At 43.3% G+C, this 23,652-nt stretch overlaps 1 protein-coding gene across 5 annotated transcripts in view; it reads right to left on the reverse strand.

Moving 5' to 3' along the window:
* Window positions 1-6,037: 6,037 nt before the first annotated feature.
* CNKSR2 (connector enhancer of kinase suppressor of Ras 2) overlaps window positions 6,038-23,652 on the reverse strand; it is a 1,692,689-nt gene continuing 1,675,074 nt past the window's right edge. For 3 of the 5 annotated variants that reach the window (XM_085622481.1, XM_085622480.1, XM_085622479.1), the window contains one exon: window positions 6,038-6,446. In XM_085622481.1, coding sequence (XP_085478607.1) covers window positions 6,228-6,446 — 219 coding nt within the window. In that variant the 3' untranslated portion in view covers window positions 6,038-6,227. The remainder of the gene's footprint in view (window positions 6,447-23,652) is intronic. The other 2 variants (XM_085622483.1, XM_085622482.1) reach the window with 1 other exon arrangement.

A 23,652-nucleotide genomic window follows, 5' to 3' on the forward strand; every position in this document is an offset into this window, starting at 1 on the left:
TACGCGCCTGACTATGTGTGTGTGAGTCTTGTTTGCCGGCGCACGGAGTATTTTGCATGCAGCACGAGACGACCTACCTTAGAAAAGGCAGCACGCGACGCTTTTTAATAGTAAATGCAGGGCTTTAAGTGGGCGGGGTCCTGCTGGTGCTCAGGACCGGCAGTTCTAAAAAGCAGGTGCTGAGACGGGTCCCTATCGGGATCCCCATTTTTGCCTTCACCCTCTGTCTGAATAAAAAAAATCCTAACTGCAGCAGTACCACCCTAAACTGCCTTTGATGTAACTTCAAAGAGACTCGTTTTAGTTATTTCAGTCAAATCATTTATGAACGGAAGCATTTTTAATATTATTTACAACGAAACCGTAGTTGTTGCTTACTTTTCTAATGCAACTAACAACCACTGGCAAAACCAATAGTCCTGGCTTGTTGGAGGAGTAATGTTACTTGTTGTATTGTATAACAGGATGCAATGACAGAAACAGCAAAATACCAGTTGGGCTGCACACTATGCTAAGCACAGATTTTTTTTTTAGCTTTCGTGTATTTAAGCCACGCCCATAATTACATCGCTCAAGCCCCTTTAAGAAGAGACCCCCCCCCCCCAGTTTTTTTTATTCCACTTAAAGCTCTGAGTAAATTGACGTAATTCTATGCAAATCGTTAGTAACAAAAAAGTCACAATTTAATGGATTAGTTTGCGACCTACCTCTGCTTGCGGACAAATCCGTGTTTCTTGCAATAGTTCTTTCAATAGTCGATATTTGGTACCCGAGCCAAAGTCGTGAGTAGAGCAAAGGGTGGATTACGTAGATCACAGTGGCGACGACGCTATTTTAGCATCTAGGTTTGCACCTCTTGGTCAGTGTTAAAAATGACATATCGCACTGGCTAATCATTCCAAATGCAACATTCGATCGCAGTGTTCTAAGTAATCAGGTATCAGGTTAGCAAGATCAGCAGTTTAGCCACATAAACTTCTATGTGCAGAATAATTAAGAAAACCAATTATCATGCATAAATGGACATAAAGGGCGACCGCACTTTTCTAACACATTTCGTGTCTGAGCTATACTGATTTATGCCTGCACTACTCCAGCTGGACACCAGATGGCGGGCAAACGTTAGTTTTGTTTCGAGTTTGGAACGCTCTAGAAAGACCAGTCGTTTAGACACATTATTGCATGACGTTTTTGTGAGTAAGTGAGCAAAAAATGTACCCTGAAGTAATAAAATAAATATAAGCTCAATGCTTTTGACTCCGTTTTTCAGTGTTCTTATTCTTTGAATGGCTGTTCCAAATGGGAGTGTAGAGGCGCGGGAGGGGAAGGAAGGGGGTTGGGGAAGCTAGGAGGAAGTAGCTCAAAAGAAAGGTATTCTCCCCATCGGAAGTATTGAGATGTTCCATACAGCCATTTAGCATTTTGTGCAGGGAAACACAAATCGTAACGGTTTGTATTGATGCAATGGAAGTGTCCTTTAATTCTGAAGATTGATGTCAGAATACCTGTTGCATAGCAACAGATGGGTATTTAAATCTGCTTTTAGGATTGACATAGAATCAGCTCAAACCAGTCTGCTAAACACCCATCCTAAAGTTATTTTTTATATGAATATATTCACTTTATATTGAAATAAAACAATAACAATTTTCGCAATTTAATGCTTGGTACATTAGCACAAGTCATTTCAAGTCAAGCATTTCAATTCTTTTATAAGAGAAATATACAAATCCTCACAAATTTAATGTACAAGTCGGAGTTCCATGCAGCTAGTAAACGTCCATTTTATACAAACAGGTACCTCTTTTCCTAATATTAAAAATAATATACTCTACCCAGAATTTCATACAAACGTTAACACATGATTTGTCATCCACTTTGAAGAGTTGAGGATTGCTTCCGGCGAGCTGCAGGTAGGCCACTCCTCTGTACACGTGTGCAAAGTTTGCAAAAACATTTGCATTCTCGATGTAATTAAAAAAAAAAAAAAAGATTCCTTGCTCTCCGCTCCTCCCATGAATATTGAGCTCTGAGTGAAGGAAAGTACAATCACTGAGCTGTACAGGCAATATTATAAAGCTGACGGTGGCAAGAGCAGGCGGGTGCAGGAGACAAGGAGCCCTGTTTTCAACTTGCTTGAGAATTGAGCCATATTGTGGCCTCGTGAGTGGCAAGCAAAACACAAGGTAAGCAGCACTGAAATATTACATGCCAAAATAACGCAAAAAAACTACAAAAACGTTACCCACACCAATCAGTATGTGTCACTCTCACTATAAATGACAGTGTAAGATTCCAAGAAAATTCCGTAAGAGCCAATTTACACAATGGAAGCCTTCCATTGTTGACCTGCACTGCTCTTGTGAGATCACATTTCCAACAGCATCTTTTTAGAGAGGTTCCATTGTTGATTTTAGTTTTTTTTCCATAGTGTTATATTTTCCATAGTACTAAAACTTTAGCTAGAAATACTCATCGTTGCAACACAAGTCAGTGATGCTGACGTGTCAAATTGAAGGCAACAACATTCTCAATTCACTGGCCCAAACTATTTACTAGTAGGTCTAGAACAAATGGAGATACGGTCCACACATTTCACATTGCTTTGCGTGATTATATCAGGGGTGCGCGAAAATCGCAAAATTTCCTTTTGCGAAAAAAACAAAATTTCCTTTAGCGAAAATCGCAAAATACACATTTTTGAAAAATTACTTGCAATGCAAATCGGCCATCTTGTTCTTGTAGTGCAATATGTATCACCCTCAATTGTGCTTTAAAGCTTGTTTCGCTCAGAAGGTTGACTGAATAAACAGATTAAAGTCAGTGTAGGCAGGATATGGTGATCTGCAAGGGAGACATACATTGTCTAGGACACTTAATGGTTAAAAGGCACAAACGACATTGGGTATGACATCACATATTCAAAGTAGATCAGACCGTGACATGGTTTCCCATTGGTCGCATGGTGGGAATTCTCTGCAAGGTTTGAGAGACAAAGTGTGGCATCAAAGGCCTCAAAGGGATCTTGCAAGCTCAAAAAATGGATTGCCATTATTGATGCCTTGAGATTGTGGAAGGATGACAGAAAAAATTTACTCTCGCAGAGACAGCATTAGGAAGGTTTTTGTTTCAACGAGGGAGCACAATGAACACATCTCCCATGTCAAGTTTTCATTATAAGAGTTTGGGGAGAAAAGATTGTGGAGAGGGCTGTATATTTTTATTACATTCTGATATGCTTGAAGTAGTAACCCATATAAAAATGTGTGACTAAGCCAGTGCTTCCCAAACTTTTTAGCACCAGGACTCAAATATTAGAACAACAAAGGTTTGTGACCCACCTACCTTTAATGGGCGTGAGGCAGGGCGATGTTTGAATGTGACTAAATCATCGTTTGGTTGCACATTGTTACTTGCAGACAGCACATTTTTAATTGGAATGGCCACTAAATGTGCTTATACAGTATATTAATACAACTATATAGCATACAATTAATGATGTGTGGATATCGGATTTCTGAGAATATTTCGAATTTTTTAATCACCGGATAAAGTATTTTGTTTTGTTTTGATCCTATTAAAATCTCAGTTTCCAGCGCACTTTAGAATTAATAAAAGATATTTCATTTTTGCTTTTCTAACTGCTGAATGCATACAGCTCATTTACAGGTATTTACATTTTGTTGCATGTTGGCAATAAGTGAAATCCTACACCCTTTCCTTTCACACTCCCTGTACTTCTGAAAGATTGTTATATAATTTACTTAAACACACCTCTCATTTTGCAGTCAAAGAAAGAAAAGTGGAAACCAATCCCATATAAAAAGAATAAGCAGCCATTTGTCAGAAGGCATGGCCCTGGCATTTGACCTCTGTTTTTTAAGCACCAGCATATATGACAAGGTAAACACTGATTTTGAAAGCATCTTTATTTGTTGCTCAGACTTTCTCGAGCAACCAAAACCAGCTTGTAATTCGAGAAATGCTGGTCTAAGTCAAATTTTGTTCAGTATTGAGAAAGTCTTATTCTTTGATACATGGTTGTGTAAACTAATATTTGATCTGCGGGGAACCTATGTGGTATTAGCTAATTGAAGTAAAGGAGTCAAAAGGCCCATGTTCACCTAGTTGATGAGGGCTCATTCCAAAATGTGTTGTGCAGCTCTATCAGACAGTGGGCAGTAGATTGTCTGGAGCATACTCTGGAATACGCCCTGCTCTGAGTTGACTACAATCCGCCTAGAGTTCTTATAGAGCTAACATTCTTATACATGGGTGAAGCCATTTAATAATAGGCCTGTGATTCCCACATTCTTTCTCTGACTGTGTAATCCTCCAGGTGTGAGTGGAACATAATATCCTGTAAGATAGTGTTTTACTTGGACTGCCAGCACCAGAAACTGCAAATACTAGTGCACTATGGGGGGAGACTTAATAATATTTGCACTATGCTCAGGTTTTGTTTAATAATGGGTAGTAAATAGGCTCTACATATTGTGCTGCATTGCACCATGAGAATGCCTTTGTAAAACCTTAGTAAAACATCTCTAAATTTGTGCACAGTGTGCATTTTAGAGAAAGCTGCATTACTTTATGAGCTGCACTAAAGTCTCCCTGAGAATCTTTGGCAAAAGGAACACATCTTTGAGAATCATTTTACACTTATCTAACTAGTATGATCCATGTTTTTGTTGTTGTTCAGGTCAATAAAGGATGGGGTAACAGTTTTTTGGGGAGTAGGCGTGGGCTGTTAGCTATATTTTAGAACTCCTGTCGTACTGTGAAGTTTGAAGGAAATACATTGCAATTGGGAGATCACCTGTGCAATAATTTAGTTGGTGTGTGATACTTAGATTTTAACTACAGTGTTAAAAATTGGTTTAAGCACAATACATTCTCTTAGTATGAATGATAAGGTACTGAGATCAATATCGTCACAGAAATCAAATCACTTAAAAAAATCTCTTCTAGACACAGTTTTAAGGAAAATAAGACCATCTTAAGATCTGAAACAAGCGTTTTGCAGGTCAACTGGATGGCTCGTCAACAGCATTTTGGCTTAAATCAGAAGTTCATATGTATGAAACGTAGAGTAAGTAGGACACCTATAGTCATATAAGGTTGTAAAAATCATGTTTTTACATGAAACTATCAAGTAAATAAATTGACTGATAAATTATCTTACTGAATCAGAGCAGTCTACCTGAAAAAGCGCTCGGAGACTTGACATATTGCATACCCTTACTGCACAGTGCACCGTTCTCTCACGAAAACCACAGATATCGCAGCCCCCTTCTCTCACAAATTCTCCCTTTATAGGCCAATATGTCCAGAGCAGGCATAGCTATGTCCTAGAACTGCAAAAGAGACTGCTCAATTTCACATGCAAACTACACGTTTTGCAATACTGCATCATGATTAATGTTCATCATGTGAACTTCTGAATCTAGTCCAAATGTCAATAACCTGGAATTTTCCTAGAAACACTGCAAACCAAAAATCCACATTTAATGTGCTTTTCATTTTCTCAGTTTACTGCTTTCTCAGTTCATAGTTTGTGATTTTTAGCTTATACTATTCTACATCATCAAAAATATAATTGCATCATTTAGCGTGTGCCATTATGTTTAAGAAAACTCTTACAGCATTTCAACAAATATACAAATGCTTTTATTCTCCCAGTACCCAACCTTAAAACAATGCCCCATCACCCAAAATAGGGTATGATGTTGATAATATATATTACAAAATTATATTTCAAGGCATGGAGACTCAAGAAAGTTTCTACATTAAATTGCTGCTCTCTTTTATAGTTTATTCCCTGAAGGTCACTAGCTTCCAAGTATATATATATATGTCTATATATATATATATATATCTTTATCAATACTTATATATATATCTTTATCCATATATATATAATATATATATATATATATATATATGTATATATATATATATATATATATATATATATATATATATATATATATATATATATATACAACTGTTTAATATCACATTTTATATTGTCTGCACAAAATTGAAACACAGCAGTCCACTGGTAGCATCAATAGAGACAACTGCATCAGGACCAAAGAAGAGTTACGTCACAATTCAGCAACAATTAGGAAAATTGTTTTACCAGACTCCCCACACAGCGATCCAAAAACTACCTTATACACTTGGGTCAAGAATGGCAAGCGTGTGCACCAAGGAGAAGACATTTATACATGCGTTTCAATGAAAGAGTGTGAGTGTGTTAAGGGGGGCATAAGTGCTTCCACGTCAGAAGAGGAGTCGTTTGCAGAGTCGTCCAACAAATTGTTGTGGCAGATTACCAAGAAAAGTTCAAAATATGTATTTTTCCATTCTTGAAAGTCTTTAGAAGTCAAACCGGGATTCTCCAGAACTCTGTCGATAATGGCTAGTTCTCCTTCTCTGGCCTGTCGATAAAAGGAAGAGGAGAAAGGGAATTATTACAAAATGTAGGCTTGGTCCAACTATTTTGTCGATCTAGACTAATGTGTATTTTGTTACACCATCATCCTACATTTGCTTTGTAGGCACATTTTTTGTTGTTGCAGTTTTTAAATAGCGCAAACTTAACCCAACGGCATTGGAGAGGTTTACATAAGCAATAATCACATTACCCAAGTTCATATTAATTTGTCATGTATGGAAAGATTAAATGATTTGCCCAGAATCACAGTTCCAAAGTCAGCAGCTCTGGCTGTAATGCCACATCCTCCCCCCTTCCCACATTTAATAATTATAGGTGTGATGTGGCACCCCTTTTCTGGTGGTGCCAAAGTAGGGATCCTACTTGCCTTGCCCAAACACTGATCAAAACAGCAAATCAGGTCTATGGTACAATAGGGCATTTTCACTCAGGAGGAACCACATTTTTAGACTCAAACTGGACTATATCTGACCAGAGTTTGAAAACGGCATATTCAGTCTCAATTACATTTAATTTACCTTTGGAGAAGCTCAAGAGCTTTTTACCTGTCACTTAATGTCATTCTTTTGGGATGTCTCAGTTACAGACATGTTTACGTACCTAGCACTCCGTATGTCTCTCAGTTAAATGTAACAAGTTAGCCAAACCACTGCCTTAGGCACATAGCAACCACATGTAGAATTTGTGCTCATTTAAGCCCAACACCTAATATTAGCCATTTGCAACATGCACCCACATCTATTTTGCCTAGGCACCTACCATCAGCTTTAAGTTGGTACCAATGTCCTTACAAAATGTGAAAAATGGTGTATTACCACAGACAAAATGGATTTACATTTGTGTGTGCATTATTTCACATTATTTGCCATAAGGGCCGGACAGGCCTTTTATTCCACCAGGCATTTCCCTAGTAGGCTGGAGCCCATGGAGACAGGTTTTAAAAGCCCTGGGCCACTCCCGGTGCCTTTGTCACTTTCTTTGAATAATTGAAGCTCGCAAAGGAGGCCTAAAGTGTGTATGGGAGAAGGGAAGTAGAGATAAAGTGATCAGAGATGGAGAAGAGCGAGAGTAGAGAAGGAGAGAAAAAGAATAGCCGGCTGAAAAAAGGGACAAAAAGATTTGGGCTGACTTGAGCATTTTTTCCTGGACTACTAGTGGTTCCCCATTCTGGCCATTTATCTATCAAAGTATACACTGAATTCAAAAACACACTTATGTCAGTCAAAAATGTTATTTGTACTGGTTATTTCTGCACCTAGTTACGCTAACCTGGTATGAGTCACGTGGTAGTTTGTTACAAAATTGAACTTATGAACCTCAGACTTACCATTCGTACCAAAGAAGGAAAAGTTGTATCTTCAATTCAGGCAATTGTGCGAATGCTGACTAGAATCATATAACTCATCATCCCATTGCTGCGCGCCAGGGAGGGAAAGGGTGATCCTATCAGTGCATCAGTGGCTTTAATCATACAGGAGAAGGAGGAGGCTGTGTTGGTCAACACCCCTACCCTAAGGTGGAGACATTTTGGGAGATACCCTGTCTCCTCCTTAGGGTAGGGGTGGTTGATCCACCCAGCCCCCTTCTCCTCCTCTTCCTTCCCCCAAAGAAACTGCATACTTTTTCTCTTATACGTATTCTTTGGGGCACGTATGCTGGACCTCTAAGCGCCCCTGATCCCTCTTTAGTTAAGAGTGCTTTAATCATACAGTCAATATCAACTGATAAAAAAAACCTGTGTGTTGTCGATTGATTGCATTTGCACCATCACACCAGATGCACTCTTTCAAAGCTTGATGTTGTAACACATCATCATGGCACTCAAGGCCTTATGTATGGCATTTTGGTGTAGGGCATGCCTATGCCAAAGTGAAAGGGCAGGAATTTACTGTATTTAAGCAATATGGTGCATTCCTGGCCTTTCAGTCTGCGCTGGTGACGTATCGGCAGCCTAGCTCCAACGTATAAGAAACAACAATAATTCTCAACAGGTATCATTTAAACAAGACAGATAAGTCGCATGTACAAGACATTACAATAGGAATAAGGAAGACTCTGAAAGAATTAGGTAGAAAAAGGTCATGATGTATTAGATCAAAAAAAGGTTTTACACAAATGACATACAATAATGTAAATGAACACAATAATGGAACAGTTGTATCAGCACTGTACGTAAAATAAATGACGTATAAGAACAACCCAAACTTGTACTTGGTGCTTAAAAGTGTACGTGACACGAAGACGGCGACGCAAGTGACAAGGTGAAGTCAGCTGAGGACGGCGCAAAGTGAAGTGAAAGTGAAATTTAGAAAATATATACAAGGTTCTAAATTTAATTTCTTTACAGTTGAATTACTTAAATATACAAAAATAAGGAACCATAGGGCCATCAGTTTAAGCTGAGGAGTCGACGGCGTTTCGATCCGAGCAAATTGGGATCATCATCAGGACTGGGCTGTCATATTCAAAAGAGTGCTGTACAAGACAAGGAGGGAAAGGTCAGCGAAAAGAATCAAGGCATAAAGTGACCTGATCAATGAACAACAGGGAAAGTGGAGGCCGTAAATACGGACAGGCTTATGTGAATGGGATCAAGGGGAGGAAAGTGAGGGGGTGAAAAACGGGGATGGGGGGGAAAAAGGGGAGAGGAGGAAAGGGGGAGGGGGAAATGTAGACAGGAGTGGTGATAGAGGGGGTGGCTAAGAAAGGGGAAATGAAGAGAAAAGGAAAGGATAACTAATATCTGTAAACATGTATAACTCTTGAATACAGAGAGTAGCTAAAGAGTACGGGTAGATAAGCATCTGTGGGTGAGGAGATCCGAAAATGAGTGAATGCAAGGAGAAAAGGAGCAAGAAAAGAATCAGGGCAAGAAAAACGTAGTACCTGGACGTAGGTAATTAGAGAAGAATCCGGGGAGGAGAAATGTGAAGGTTACTGAGCCAATCGTGGAAGCTGCTCATAAGCGTTGGGAGCAGCCGAGGGCAATGAAAAGGAGCAAATCTGCATGGGGACAGCAGGAGAAAGTTAACGAAGTATGCGTAAGGACGGGGGCTTAGAAAAAGGAGGGTAGGTAAACATTACCTGGGTTTCTATGATTAATCCTCAGTTTAGTCAGCGCATGAAGAGCGCGAGAGGTAGGTTACTGAGCCAATCGTGAATGCTGCTCAAAAGTAGTGGGAGCAGCCAGGGGCAATGAAAAGAGCAAATCTGCATGGGGACAACAGGAGAAGGTTAACGAAAAGTACGCAAGGACGAGGGCGTAGAGAAAGGAAGAGAGGTAAAAAATACCTTAGTTTCTCTGATTAATCCTCAGTTTAGTCGGCGCATGAAGAGCGCGAGAGGTAGTAACCGCCTGAAATAAATTAAGGACCAGGTCAGATTTGAGGCGAGGCGGACTAATTTAACGGGAACAGAGGACCAACAGTGAAAAGAGAAGGAAATACCTAATAAATAGGGCGTCAGTGAGGGCGTCTGAATCAGCCAGCATACGGCGTACACAGTGAAGGACGATAGCGAATGCGGAAATCAAGGCCGGGAAGGGGGGGGGCGTGGCTATGACGTGGCGCTACGTGTGGAGGAGGAATGAAGCTAGAGAGGGGACTAAGGAAAGGAACCAGGGAAGGAGGGGCGGGAGCGGGACAAAGACGTGAGCCAACGTCTCTATAAGAAAGGAGGAAAAGGAGACGAGCGAGGGAACGGACAGAAAAGTAGGGGAAAAGGAAAAAATGAATGAACCAGATTCGAATAGAGCAGTCCACTGTGCGAATCAAGAACAGTTAATACAGTATAATTGTGTGGTAATCATTTGTGTGCCCTGTGTAAACATAGCCAACATTATCACTGATATCACGAATAGCCATATCCATGATGAATCAATGCATATTAGGTAATCATTTAAGTACCCTGAATAAACATTGCCAGCATCGCCACTTACACCATAAATAATCATATCCATGCTGAATCAATGCATACTGGAAAATTTGAAGGATAACAGAAAGGATAAAATAATTATGATTACACACATAGTAGATATAGGAATAGTCACATGAAATGGTAGGATGGTGGGGAAGTGTTCTGGAGTACAGAGAGGGAACGGGGGAAAAGGGCAGCAATTAAAAAGACAACTCAATCTTACATTACTCATATTGAGTTATCTTTTTAATTGCTGCCCTTTTCCCCCGTTCCCTCTCTGTACTCCAGAACACTTCCCACCATCCTACCATTTCATGTGACTATTCCTATATCTACTATGTGTGTAATCATAATTATTTTATCCTTTCTGTTATCCTTCAAATTTTCCAGTATGCATTGATTCAGCATGGATATGATTATTTATGGTGTAAGTGGCGATGCTGGCAATGTTTATTCAGGGTACTTAAATGATTACCTAATATGCATTGATTCATCATGGATATGGCTATTCGTGATATCAGTGATAATGTTGGCTATGTTTACACAGGGCACACAAATGATTACCACACAATTATACTGTATTAACTGTTCTTGATTCGCACAGTGGACTGCTCTATTCGAATCTGGTTCATTCATTTTTTCCTTTTCCCCTACTCTTCCGTCCGTTCCCTCGCTCGTCTCCTTTTCCTCCTTTCTTATAGAGACTTTGGCTCACGTCTTCGTCCCGCTCCCGCCCCTCCTTCCCTGGTTCCTTTCCTTAGTCCCCTCTCTAGCTTCATTCCTCCTCCACACGTAGCGCCACGTCATAGCCACGCCCCCCCCCCTCCCGGCCTTGATTTCCGCATTCGCTATCGTCCTTCACTGTGTACGCCGTATGCTGGCTGATTCAGACGCCCTCCCTGACGCCCTATTTATTGGGTATTTCCTTCTCTTTTCACTGTTGGTCCTCTGTTCCCGTTAAATTAGTCCGCCTCGCCTCAAATCTGACCTGGTCCTTAATTTATTTCAGGCGGTTACTACCTCTCGCTCTCTTCATGCGCCGACTAAACTGAGGATTAATCATAGAAACTAAGGTATCGTTTACCTCTCTTCCTTTCTCTACGCCCTCGTCCTTGCGTACTTTTCGTTAACCTTCTCCTGTTGTCCCCATGCAGATTTGCTCTTTTCATTGCCCCTGGCTGCTCCCACTACTTTTGAGCAGCATTCACGATTGGCTCAGTAACCTACCTCTCGCGCTCTTCATGCGCCGACTAAACTGAGGATTAATCATAGAAACCCAGGTAATGTTTACCTCCCCTCCTTTTTCTAAGCCCCCGTCCTTACGCATACTTCGTTAACTTTCTCCTGCTGTCCGAATGCAGATTTGCTCCTTTTCATTGCCCTCGGCTGCTCCCAACGCTTATGAGCAGCTTCCACGATTGGCTCAGTAACCTTCACATTTCTCCTCCCCGGATTCTTCTCTAATTACCTACGTCCAGGTACTCAGTTTTTCTTGCCCTGATTCTTTTCTTGCTCCTTTTCTCCTTGCATTCACTCATTTTCGGATCTCCTCACCCACAGATACTTATCTACCCGTACTCTTTAGCTACTCTCTGTATTCAAGAGTTATACATGTTTACAGATATTAGTTATCCTTTCCTTTTCTCTTCATTTCCCCTTTCTTAGCCAACCCCTCTATCACCACTCCTGTCTACATTGCCCCCCCTTTCCTCCTCTCCCCTTTTTCCCCCATCCCCGTTTTTCACCCCCTCACTTTCCTCCCCTTGATCCCATTCACATAAGCCTGTCCTTATTTATGGCCTCCACTTTCCCTGTTGTTCATTGATCAGGTCACTTTATGCCTTGATTCTTTTCCTCAATTCTTTTCGCTGACCTTTCCCTCCTTGTCTTGTACAGCACTCTTTTGAATAAGACAGCCCAGTCCTGATGATGATCCCAATTTGCTCGGATCGAAACGCCGTCGGCTCCTCAGCTTAAACTGATGGCCCTATGGTTCCTTATTTTTGTATATTTAAGTAATTCAACTGTAAAGAAATTAAATTTAGAACATTGTATATATTTTCTAAATTTCACTCTCACTTCACTTTGCGCCGTCCTCAGCTGACTTCACCTTGTCGCTTGCGTCGCCGTCTTCGTGTCACGTACACTTTTAAGCACCAAGTACAAGTTTGGGTTGTTCTTATACGTCATTTATTTTACGTACAGTGCTGATACAACTGTTCCATTATTGTGTTCATTTACATTATTGTATGTCATTTGTGTAAAACCTTTTTTTGATCTAATACATCGTGACCTTTTTCTACCTAATTCTTTCAGAGTCTTCCTTATTCCTATTGTAATGTCTTGTACATGCGACTTATCTGTCTTGTTTAAATGATACCTGTTGAGAATTATTGTTGTTTCTTATACTATTACCCCAGTCTCAATGAGGTTTAAGGGTTTATGCTCCTGTTGTTTATTATAATAATAATATTAGCTCCAACGTAGGCACCCTTGCACCATGGTACAAGGGTGTCACCGTTGCAGGCAGGATTGTTTTTGTGCAGGAAGGGGCCCCAACCTTCACAAAAACATCTTAAGAGGCATTTTCCTCTTTCTATGTTTTCTTCAGAATGCAGCACACATGAAAGGAGGAAAAAACAAGGAGAAAAGAAGTTATTTCGACTTGTTGGGTCTCAGTTCGGGAGGCATATGGATTTGGTGCTTCCTCAGGTTTACATGTTTTTGTAAATCTGCGGCAGCATCAAATTCCGTGGGTGTTGCATGGGAAAACCCAAGGCAGAGGCCATGAAACGCCTCCCAAGCACTGAGTAAGGTGACGCAGCTATTTGCGGTGTGTCACCTTACTCATGATTTATGAGGCCACTTAAAGCCACACAGGGTGGCTTTGCATGTCTTCATAAATCTTTGAGAGCCCTGAGTCATGCATGTACCACTTTGTGGGACTTTGCTACTCTGTACTTTATGCAGAAAAGGCCCCTCCATCAGGGAGTTTGGAAAGCACTGGTGATCCCGGTAATCTCCTTTCTTCAAACCCTACCTTGAACTCCCTTGGGTCCCCAGTCAATGAACCAATGCAAACCAGTCTCAACACTCTAGTGTCATGCCACAGGCACATGATCAGTCCAATCAAGATTTTTTTTTATATCAAACAGATCCATTGCATACAGACACATTCTTAAAGCATTTTAGGATGGGTGATATTTAAGGCGTAGGCAAAGTCCATCTACATCCTGCACAAATGGGATCCCTCCTGGGTGTACCCCCTGGTTACATATTCAGACAGTGGTATCCCTATTGACATTCCCCAGTGGGTTCCACCTCCTAGTCTTCTCTTCCTGCAAACGGAGACTATCCCATTTAAAAAATGACTTTTAGGGAAAACTGAAACCAAAATGACTATTTTCCCTAGGAGGTAACTGGGGACAATGGCTATTTAACAGGTGAGAGTAACTGCATAGGTTAAACCTCTGATGTCCAAAGGAAACAATGGAGAGAACCCAAAAAAGACTGACAACGTTAAATTTGCCATAAAGAAAAACTGTGTCTTTAAAAATTGAAAGGTATTATGAACTGCAAATTGATTTTCTTTAACATAGGTTCACTTCAGTATTATAATTGCCAACAATACTGAATATTTTAAATTTTCCCTCTTTTATTGGTGGAATCACTCAATATATCAAGAAAGGTGGGGTTGTTTCATAAGTGCGGGCACCCAGAGAATTATAGAGCTGGGACCACTTTTTGTTATGAAATTTGTTAAAGTTATCTCTCCTCCCCTTTACTTTGTCAAGTAAATATCTACATTTTTCTAAAAGCACTCACCGTTGGTTTATTCATAAACTGTTCAAACTCATCACAGCCTCCATTGAAATGCTCAAGGTAGTTGAGTGCTCAGAGTTGACTACTTTTGTAAACCAGTGGTTAACAAAAGTGCAGTCTACAGATGGGCTTCAATCAATCAATCAATCAATCAGTCACTTGTAAAGCGCACTACTTACCCGTGAGGGGAAGGGGGGTGCTGCTACTGCTCGAAGAGCCAGGTCTTGAGGAGTCTTCTGAAGGTGAGCAGGTCTTGGGTCTTTCGCAGGTGGGTAGGGAGGGTGTTCCAGGTCTTGGTGGCGAGGAAGGAGAAGGATCTGCCACAGGAGGTTGTTCGTTGGATGTGGGGGACGGCTGCTAGGGCAAGGCTGGCGGAACGGAGCTGGCAGGTGGGGGTGTAGAAGCTGAGTCTGCTGTTCAGGTAGGCTGGTCCGGTGTTGTGGAGTGCTTTGTGTGCGTGGGTGAGGAGCTTGAAGGTGATCCTCTTGTTGACGGGGAGCCAGTGGACAGGCCTCTCAGGTGGGGGGTGATGTGGCTGCGACGAGGGATGTTGAGGATCAGTCGGGCGGAGGCGTTTTGGATGCGTTGTTGTCGTCGTAGGTGTTTGGCAGGGATTCCTGCGTAGAGTGCGTTGCCGTAGTCCAGCCTGCTGCTGACGAGGGCTTGGGTCACCGTTCTTCTTGTTTTGGTCGGGATCCATTTGTAGATCCTGCGGAGCATGCGAAGGGTGTTGTAGCAGGAGGAGGAGATGGCGTTGACCTGCTTCGTCATGGAGAGGGAGGAGTCTAGGATGAATCCTAGGTTGCATGCATGGTCCGTGGGTGTCGGTGCTGTTCCCAGTGTGGTCGGCCACCAGGAGTCGTCCCAGGTAGAGGGGGTGGGGCCGAGGATGAGGACCTCTGTCTTGTCCGAGTTCAGTTTCAGATGGCTGCTCCTCATCCACTCGGCGACAGCGGTGGAGGTTCCCTCGTGGAGGTTGTTTTTGGCGGTGTGCGGGTCCTTGGTAAGGGAGAGGATGAGCTAAGTGTCGTCGGCATAGGAGATGATGTTGAGGTTGTGCTGGTAGGCCACTTGTGCGAGGGGTCCATGTAGATGTTGAACAGGGTCGGGCTGAGGGATGAACCTTGGGGTACGCCGCAGTTGATGTCGGTGGCTTCAGATCGGAAGGGTGGGAGGTGGACTCTCAGGGATCTGCCGGAGAGGAAGGACGTGGTCCAGTCCAGGGCCTTCTCTCGGATTCCGGCTTCTTGGAGGCGTGTCTTTAGTGTGCGGTGGCAGACCATGTCGAAGGCGGCTGACAGGTCCCGGAGGATGAGGGCTGATGTTTCGCCGTTGTCAAGTTGGCGCCTGATGTCGTCTGTGGCGGCGATGAGGGCTGTCTCGGTGCTGTGGTTTCGTCTGAATCCGGACTGGGACGGGTCTAAGATGTTGTTGTCCTCGAGGTGGCGGTTCAGTTGCATGTTGGCGATTTTCTCGATGACCTTCGCCAGGAAGGGGAGCAGGGAGATGGGCCGGAAGTCCTTGAGGTCCTTGGGGTTTGCCCTGGGCTTCTTGAGGAGGGCGTTGATTTTGGCGTGCTTCCAGCTTTCCGGGAATGTCGCTGTTTCGAAGGAGATGTTGATGACCTTCCGTAGTTGGGGCGCGATGGTTGCGTCCGCTTTGTTGAATACGTGGTGTAGGCAGGGGTCCGATGGTGATCCTGAGTGGATGGAGTTCATGGCCGTGCGCGTCTCGTCGTCGTCGATGTTGGACCAGAAGGTCAGGTGGTTGGTGCTGGTGGTGTTCGAGGGGGTGTTGAAGTCTGGCATTGTTGGGGCGGTCGTGGTGTTGAAGCTGTCACGGATGTCTGCTATCTTGCGGTGGAAGAAGGTGGCCAGTGAGTCGCACAGATCTTGTGAGGGTGGGATGTCGTTGGCGCTGGGGTTGGAGAGTTCATTCACTATGTTGAATAGCTCTTTGCTGTCGTGTGCGTTGTTGTCCAGGCGGGCTTTGAAGGAGGATCTCTTGGCTGTTCTGATGAGGTGGTGATGTCTGTGGATGGCGTCCTTGTGGGCTGCGTGGTTGTCCGGTGTACGTTCGTGTACGTTCGTGGAGCCATTTCTTCTCCAGCTTCCAGCATGTGCGTTTGGAGGTCTGGAGCTCCTCGGTGAACCATGTGGCTTTCTTGCTGGTGTGGTTGTTGGAGGCTTTCTTGAGCGGGGCGAGGGTGTTGGCGCAGTCCTCGATCCACTGTCTGAGGTTGCTGGCGGTGGCGTCTGGGATATTGCCTCATGAACCACAGCGGAACCGCGGGATGGACGCACTCAGAGTTGAGTTTCTGTCAGGGCACAATTAAGGCTCCGTGACTCCTCCACCCGTTCCAGGTTCATGAGGCAATATCCTCACGTACACATAAACATCCATACATACGATTAGGTATTGTATATGAATGCATCATTTACCGCATTTTCACTTTTAATTATAGTCATGTGAATTAGCACACGCTTTCTATTCTGGAGGCATCTTTTTCCTGTCCTGACGAAGATGCTTCGCATTGAAACATGTTGACTCACTAGGAGTAACTACACATCACGTAGGCAAACTCCGCATCACAATTTTTTAGTAGTACCAGCCTCCCTGGACACATTAAAGTTTTTATGTCTCAAGGGGCCAGGTGCTTTTTAATATACACATACTTACTATTACCCCAGACCCTCCTTTTGCATCACACATAGCACTTTATCATTAGTGCTCCCGCGTAGTCGTAGGTCGTAGCACGCCCCGTCCCGCAGCGGGGCGGGAAGACCCCTATGATGAAGCATGACATCATGGGCCATTGTTGGTGTGTGAGGGGTATTTAAACAACACTGTGTGTGCCCAACCATTTTGGGGCACGCACCCGTCATTATCCCAGTATTTTTTACGGTTTTTAAAGCTTTATTCGACATTTGTCATAAAAGCATTCCCCTATCCCTAATACAATAAATACTACATATAAAAAATACTTCTAAAAATACATATTAAACATGAAATGTCGAATAAATACATAATAAGAATACAAGTACTTCAATTTATCAGATTTCTTAAAATATAGATTTTTCTATAAATAAAATACAATAATCCATATGGCAAAGTGTAAGATTAGGAATATACATAATTTCATTATGATACAATTGCCATAAGTGAACGAGTACGAATTAACCATGACCAAGCCAGAAATTTTGCTACCCCAACCACAAGCAATATGGAACAATCTGTTTCAAGTATCCTTAGGGCTACGGATTGGCTGCGGGTTCCCAAACTAGAGCACACAGGTTTTAACCATTTACGTCTGGGGGATGAGTACAATGGGCAACAGAACAAAAGATGGGAAATGTGCTCAATTTGTTCCTTACAGTGGTGGCAATGTTCATCCCATGCTGGGGACCAGTGCTTCTTAAACGCATTCACCGGGAGTGTACCTATGCGAAATTGAAAATAAAGTTTTCTATCATAGGGTTTTTCAATAATATCCCAAAAAATTTCGCAAGAAGGGTACATTTTTATGTCTAAGAAGCGAGATGTTAGGCTTGTGCTTGTGCCGTCACTAAACATTGTAAGATATACCATTTCCCAATATAGATCTTTCAGCTTTGCCTTCGTAGGAAAGCAGGTTACGTCTTTGGTGTCCCATAGATGATTCAAGTTCAATTTTATAAGGAGTCCCCGGAGCTCCCTTAGCCATGGGATAGTATGGAAACGGTCGAATTTAATAACGTCCGTCAGTGCCGCCGCATAATGGCTTAATTCTGGGGTCACCATAATCCGTCTCCAATATAGAAGAGGGCGTAGCCTCGCTATGTCCTCTATTCCTTTTCTTCCCATATCCAATTTTAGTGGGATTGTGGGTGTGCTTTGGGGGACCATCACAATCCCTCGTAAAAACCTGTTTTCTGCTCGGCCCAGTTCTCTCAAATTAAAAAACCCCCATAATTCAGAGCCATATAAGCAAGCCCCCAGTACTTTCATAGAATATATTTCCAACACACAATTTACTGGCTTTGTCAGCGAGGAGCGGTGTTTTAGGGTAATTGCGCCTGCTAGCTGGCTAAACTTTAGTAAAGTTGTGGTTATGTGTGGTTTCCAACTCATTTTTCCTTGTAGAGTGATACCTAGGTAAGAGAAAGAGTCCACCCTTTCTAAGGGTGTACCTTTATATTTTATTACACCTTTGAAGGTGTACTGCTGGTTGAGGCACATGAATTTTGTTTTGGAGGTGTTCAGTTCAAGGCCCCTCTCGTCACAAAATATACCAAAGGCATCAACCACTTTTTGAAGCCCACTGGGGGTGCGGGAAAGTAAGAGCGTGTCATCCGCGAACATGAGGACAGGTACACGAGAGCCTGCGATTACTGGGGCGTCACTAGCAATCTTCTCTAGATGCTCAACGATGCCATTTGTATAAATTGAGAAGAGAGTCGGTGCTAGGACACACCCTTGCCTCACCCCACGTTCTACCGGAAAGGGATCAGTTACTTCTCCTTGCTTGCCCCACCTTATTCTTGCAAAATTATTTTCGTGGAGACGAACAAGGAGTGTAAGCAATTCCTGGCTTAAGCCCACGTCCGCCAAGGTCTGCCAGAGTTTTTCTCTGGGGACCAAGTCGAAAGCGGCTTTTAGGTCCACAAAAACTGCATACAATGTCCCCTTCTTTAGAGTAACGTTTCTCCAGTAGATGGTTAAAAAGTGGAGGACTTGATCAACGCTGCTAGTTAGAGGGCGAAATCCAGCTTGATAAGATGACAAGATATTATTTTCGTTGATCCATTGCTGCAGTTTATTTTGGACTAATCGGCCCATTAGTTTTTGTGCTGTATCAATCAGACTAATGGGTCTATAATTTTTGGCCAGGGTTCTATCACCTTTCTTGAATATGGGAATAATTTCGGCTCCCTTCCATGAGGCAGGCACTTTCCCTCCCATTGCCACCGCATTAGCCAGCATTGCAAAATAGGTACACCAGGAATTACGATCCGATAAAAATATATCAGCCGGAATTCCATCCATGCCTGGAGCTTTGCCCCCAGCCACACAATCCAGTACAATACTCACATCCTTTTCAACAAATATTGGAGATTTGTAGAAGACTTGTGGAGGCGGACAACCAATGATAAATATGGGATTACGAGCATACTGTGGTTGGAAGTATTCCACCCAATTGCTTTTTGAAACATGGTTCGTAGGATTTAGTGCTGTGCCACCCTTTTCCCATTTTACTGTGGTCCAGAAGCGCTTAGAATCCTTGGAGGCACACGCCTCCTTGAGTTCGCGCCAACATTCCTCATCCCAACGCTTCTTTGCCAGTTTTTGGACCTGTCTATACTGGTTTCTCGCCAACCTTACTGCTGTTGCATTTCCTGTTCTCAGTTCCACGCTAAGGTTATCTCGTGCTATCCTGCAACTCCTGTCATACCACCCTTTACTCTCTTGGACTTTTTTCTTTTTATTTGAGGCTACTGTTTTGACAAAGAAACTTTGAATTTTCGAAAATAGTTTCTCGTGGGCAGCCATCATGTAGTCTGTAAAATCAGTCCTCCCATAATGGCATTTAATCTTGAATACCTCGGTCACCACTAATTCCTTTAGAGTCTCTAGATTGACAACATCTTCTAAGAGCATACTCCACTTCAGGTGGCGAAGATTGTTTGAGCTTACAAGATCTTGCGTCACCATTTGGTTCCCTCTTGGAAGATCGGACATTTCATGGTAGGGATGGAGTGTCAGGCACAGTGGATTGTGATCACTTTCTATTTTGTCTTTCACTTCCATATCCACCAATTTATCCCAAGCCCTTACGTCCAGTAGTATATAATCTATTCTGCTGGCTGCTCGACCGTTATCGAATGTATTTTTCCCCATTAAATCAGAGGATGCCCGTCCATTTACTGCTCTGAGCCCTCTTGATAGACAAAGACTCTTCAGTTGGATTGCTACTGTGCTCCATTTTCTAATTGCTGGGATATCCAGTTGGGGAATTCTCCACTTGGTATCCTCATCTTCGGCCAGGGTCCTATCCTCTTCGCCCAAAGGTTCGAAGGTGGTGTTAAAATCCCCGCCTATTATTACATGGGATAGCACTGGTAGCATTTCAATATAGTGCTCGAGGGTCGTTAGGGTCTCTGATGGTTTACCCCTACCAACTCCCCTGGAATAGAGATTGAACAGGGCTAGTTGTTGACCATTTTGCCAACTAATGTCAAGAGCTATAATATCATTAGAGGGTATAGACCTTTGTTTAACTGAGCAATTCAATGTTTGACGTACCCAAATTAACAGGCCCCCAGAGTGTCGACCCACTCGGTTTCTTATGGCTGGGACATGAAAGTTCAAATACCCTTGCCGGAAAATTGGGGTGAGCGCCCAAGTTTCTTGCAACATTATTATATCGTGAAGGTCGATGAAATCGACCCAATCTGGGATGTTTAGCTTGTTTGTAATGCCAGCTATATTCCAAGAAATAATAGATAATGGCAATATGTCCAGTTGGTGCTGAATCTGATCAATATCAGAAGTGTATATTCGATCTTCGAGTTCTATACCTGGCGCTAAGTCACCATTCAATATTGGTGGATTCTCAATTACCTCTAGTGTTCTTTTTTGCCCCATCCAAACTCTACTTAGATCCTCTGGGGAGGGAGTGGGGGATGCCTTAGAGACCGGGGTCAATTTATCTAATACAGGCTCATTAGAAATAAGAGTCCTATCATGTCCCTGGTGCAGCTGGATTTCAGGAGCGACAGGAAAAGCACATGCGAGTCAATCACACTCGTTTAGGTCAGATAGCGCGGAGTAGTGGTTATCCAACCTTAACCCCCACTCGTATAATGGGTCAGTCCTGGCCCTTCTATTTCCCACAACTGTCCACTTTGTTCTCAATATGCTAGGTTTAGCTACTAGTCCTCTTCTACTATAGAAGAAATCCAGTGTCAGTGGTATTATTTCTGCTGTTCTAAGTTGTGGAGGGAAGATGTTCCGTAGGACATCAGATAAAACTTCAGGGCCCTTAAAATTCAAAACCACACAATCCCCTTGAAATTTCTTTGCCTTAGTGCCTATCCACTTAACCCTTCTTGCTATGAGCAGATCATCAGATAATTTTTCCTTACCCCAGGGGGATATGTGCATGTTATTGCTAAGCCACTGCAAAGCCTTATTTCGTAAGGAGTCCGAAGACTCGATCTGCCCTATTTTCAGCGTTGGTGTGTTTGCAAGTACTAGAATCAAGGGAGAAGCTTCAACGATTAATTCAACTGGGCCAGTTTCTGGATTAAGAGTCTCAGAGGCAGTATTGCCTACTGGTTGTACTGTTTCTAATGTTGAGGCGGTATTAGGAGTCTCACCCTGTCCAGAGCAGGCTTGATGAATATGGTCAGGTGGAATTTGTAGGCCTGTATTTATAATTCCCCCAAGTGTTTTCCCTGCAGCCTCTATATGTTCAGATTTGGTTATTATTAGGTTTGATATTTCCCCCACCCCCTCATTGGTTTTTCTTAGGAGGGTCTCTAATTTATTAACTTTATTAGCTAATTGGTCTACTTTTGATATAAGAGGTTTCATTAACCCTGATAATTTGGACTCCAGTGCCCATGAGCTTATTTAAAAAGGTATCCTCCCAATCTACACTTTCGTTCTCTTCTTTCCTTATCCCTTCTTCCACCCTTTTCTTTGCTCTTCTTGGTGGGGTTACAGATTTAGTTTTACAGGAACGTAGGCCACCTCTTCTAGGAGGTACCTTAGTAATCCCTTTTTTAGCTCTTGGTGCAGGGACAGGAGTGGGAGGAGTGTTGCTCTCTGGATCTAGCTCCACAATTGTGTCAGATTTATTTGGCTCTTCTAGGATGAGTAGATCAACAAAGGGATCAAGTTGTTGGACAATAGAAGCCGTGGATACATTATTTGTGGAAGAATCATAGGGGTCCTCAATCGGGTCGATGGTGGTGATTTCATCTCTAGCAGACTGGAATATCCCTGATTGGTTAATTTGGGCACAAGGTGGGGAATCCATAAGTCCCAGGGAAGACCTCCGATCATTATTAATCTTTGCCACTACCTGGACCAAATAATTGTCCATTGTGTTTGCCAGGGTGACAGGTGTTTTTTGTCTCGACATTATGATCAGTCAAACCTGAGCAGAAATGCCCTGATGGTAAATATAATAAGTCAATTACACTTTGAATATGAATATATATCGTCTTACCACAGGTGAATTTGAGGTTAGGGGAAAGAGGGCTGGCCCAGTCCAGTCTCTCACAGTCTAGAACGGGCTAAAACGGGCCCGCCCTTGGCCCGGGCTTCGCCCGGCGTCCCGCTCGCATCCCGCGAGACGGGGGTGACAACAATTTTATGCGCCTCCTGGCGCTCGATTGACGCGGTCAGCGTCGCCGGGAATGCTGGGAAATGTAGTTTTGGCAAGCCGCAGCACCGCGCTCCGCTCAGCGGTCCGACCCACAGATGGAACAAGGGTCAGGCGGCGGGAGACGGGTGGGCGAAGACTCGGCTTCCTCAGATGCTTGTTCTAGGCAGCAGGAGTACTTTAGCAGCAGATAGGTTTCTGAAAGGTTCCCAGTATTCCATACCCAGCTTTCCTGTACCTCTTTCTCCAGAGGTGGATCCTTATGTTTAATAACGTAATACAGTTGGAGCCTGGTGAGCACACTGCAGCAGTCTAATATATACCCCAGTTGGGCGTTGTGTTGTCAGCCTTAATGCTATCTGAAGACATCATCTATTTCCAGAGGTCTGAAGGACTGGAACAATGGCTACTCTTGTCTTAAGACTCTGTGTAGGTTGCAGAAGACTTTGGGCCTGATTATGACTTTGGCGGTCTTCTTGCTTGCTGCAACGCCAGCACACCGTGGGAGGATGGCCAAAGCTGTACTCACACCCCTGCCAGATTACGATTGTAATCCTTGGCGGGCAGTCAGTGCTGCGGTGATGTCATGGCGTTGCCTGTTGAAAGGCCCATAGGTGAGCCTCAGACAGGCACCGCAATGACACTGCAGCAGCAAGTTCCTGCATGGTGTGGAATGCACCACATGGTGCATGCTGCACTATGCAGGAACTTGGGTGCATATCTACAAGGGGCCCCAACATGTGCCTGCCTGGCCGCATGCACCCCCAAGCTCAGAGGTACAAGATGGCTCTGTTAGGGCCACCTTTGCTGTCTCATCACTTGCCTTTCCATGGCAGGCTCACCACCATGGGAAGGCTGGCAGTGAGGCGACTCATATTATGCTTGGTGGTGCTGCAGTGGCACCGCCTGCATATTGCTGCCGAACCTGACCACCTCTGCCACTCTGGAGCCTTTATCCCAGCGGTGCCGGCCGCCTCGTGGCGGTACGACCACCATAGTTGAAATACCGCGGGTCGCTGAACTCAAAATCACGCTCTAAGTGTGAGAGGGAAAGTAGGGCAAACCTTATAAATAGCTATTC

Source organism: Triturus cristatus, chromosome 8, assembly GCF_964204655.1.
Source record: "Triturus cristatus chromosome 8, aTriCri1.1, whole genome shotgun sequence".
Lineage (NCBI taxonomy): Eukaryota > Metazoa > Chordata > Amphibia > Caudata > Salamandridae > Triturus > Triturus cristatus.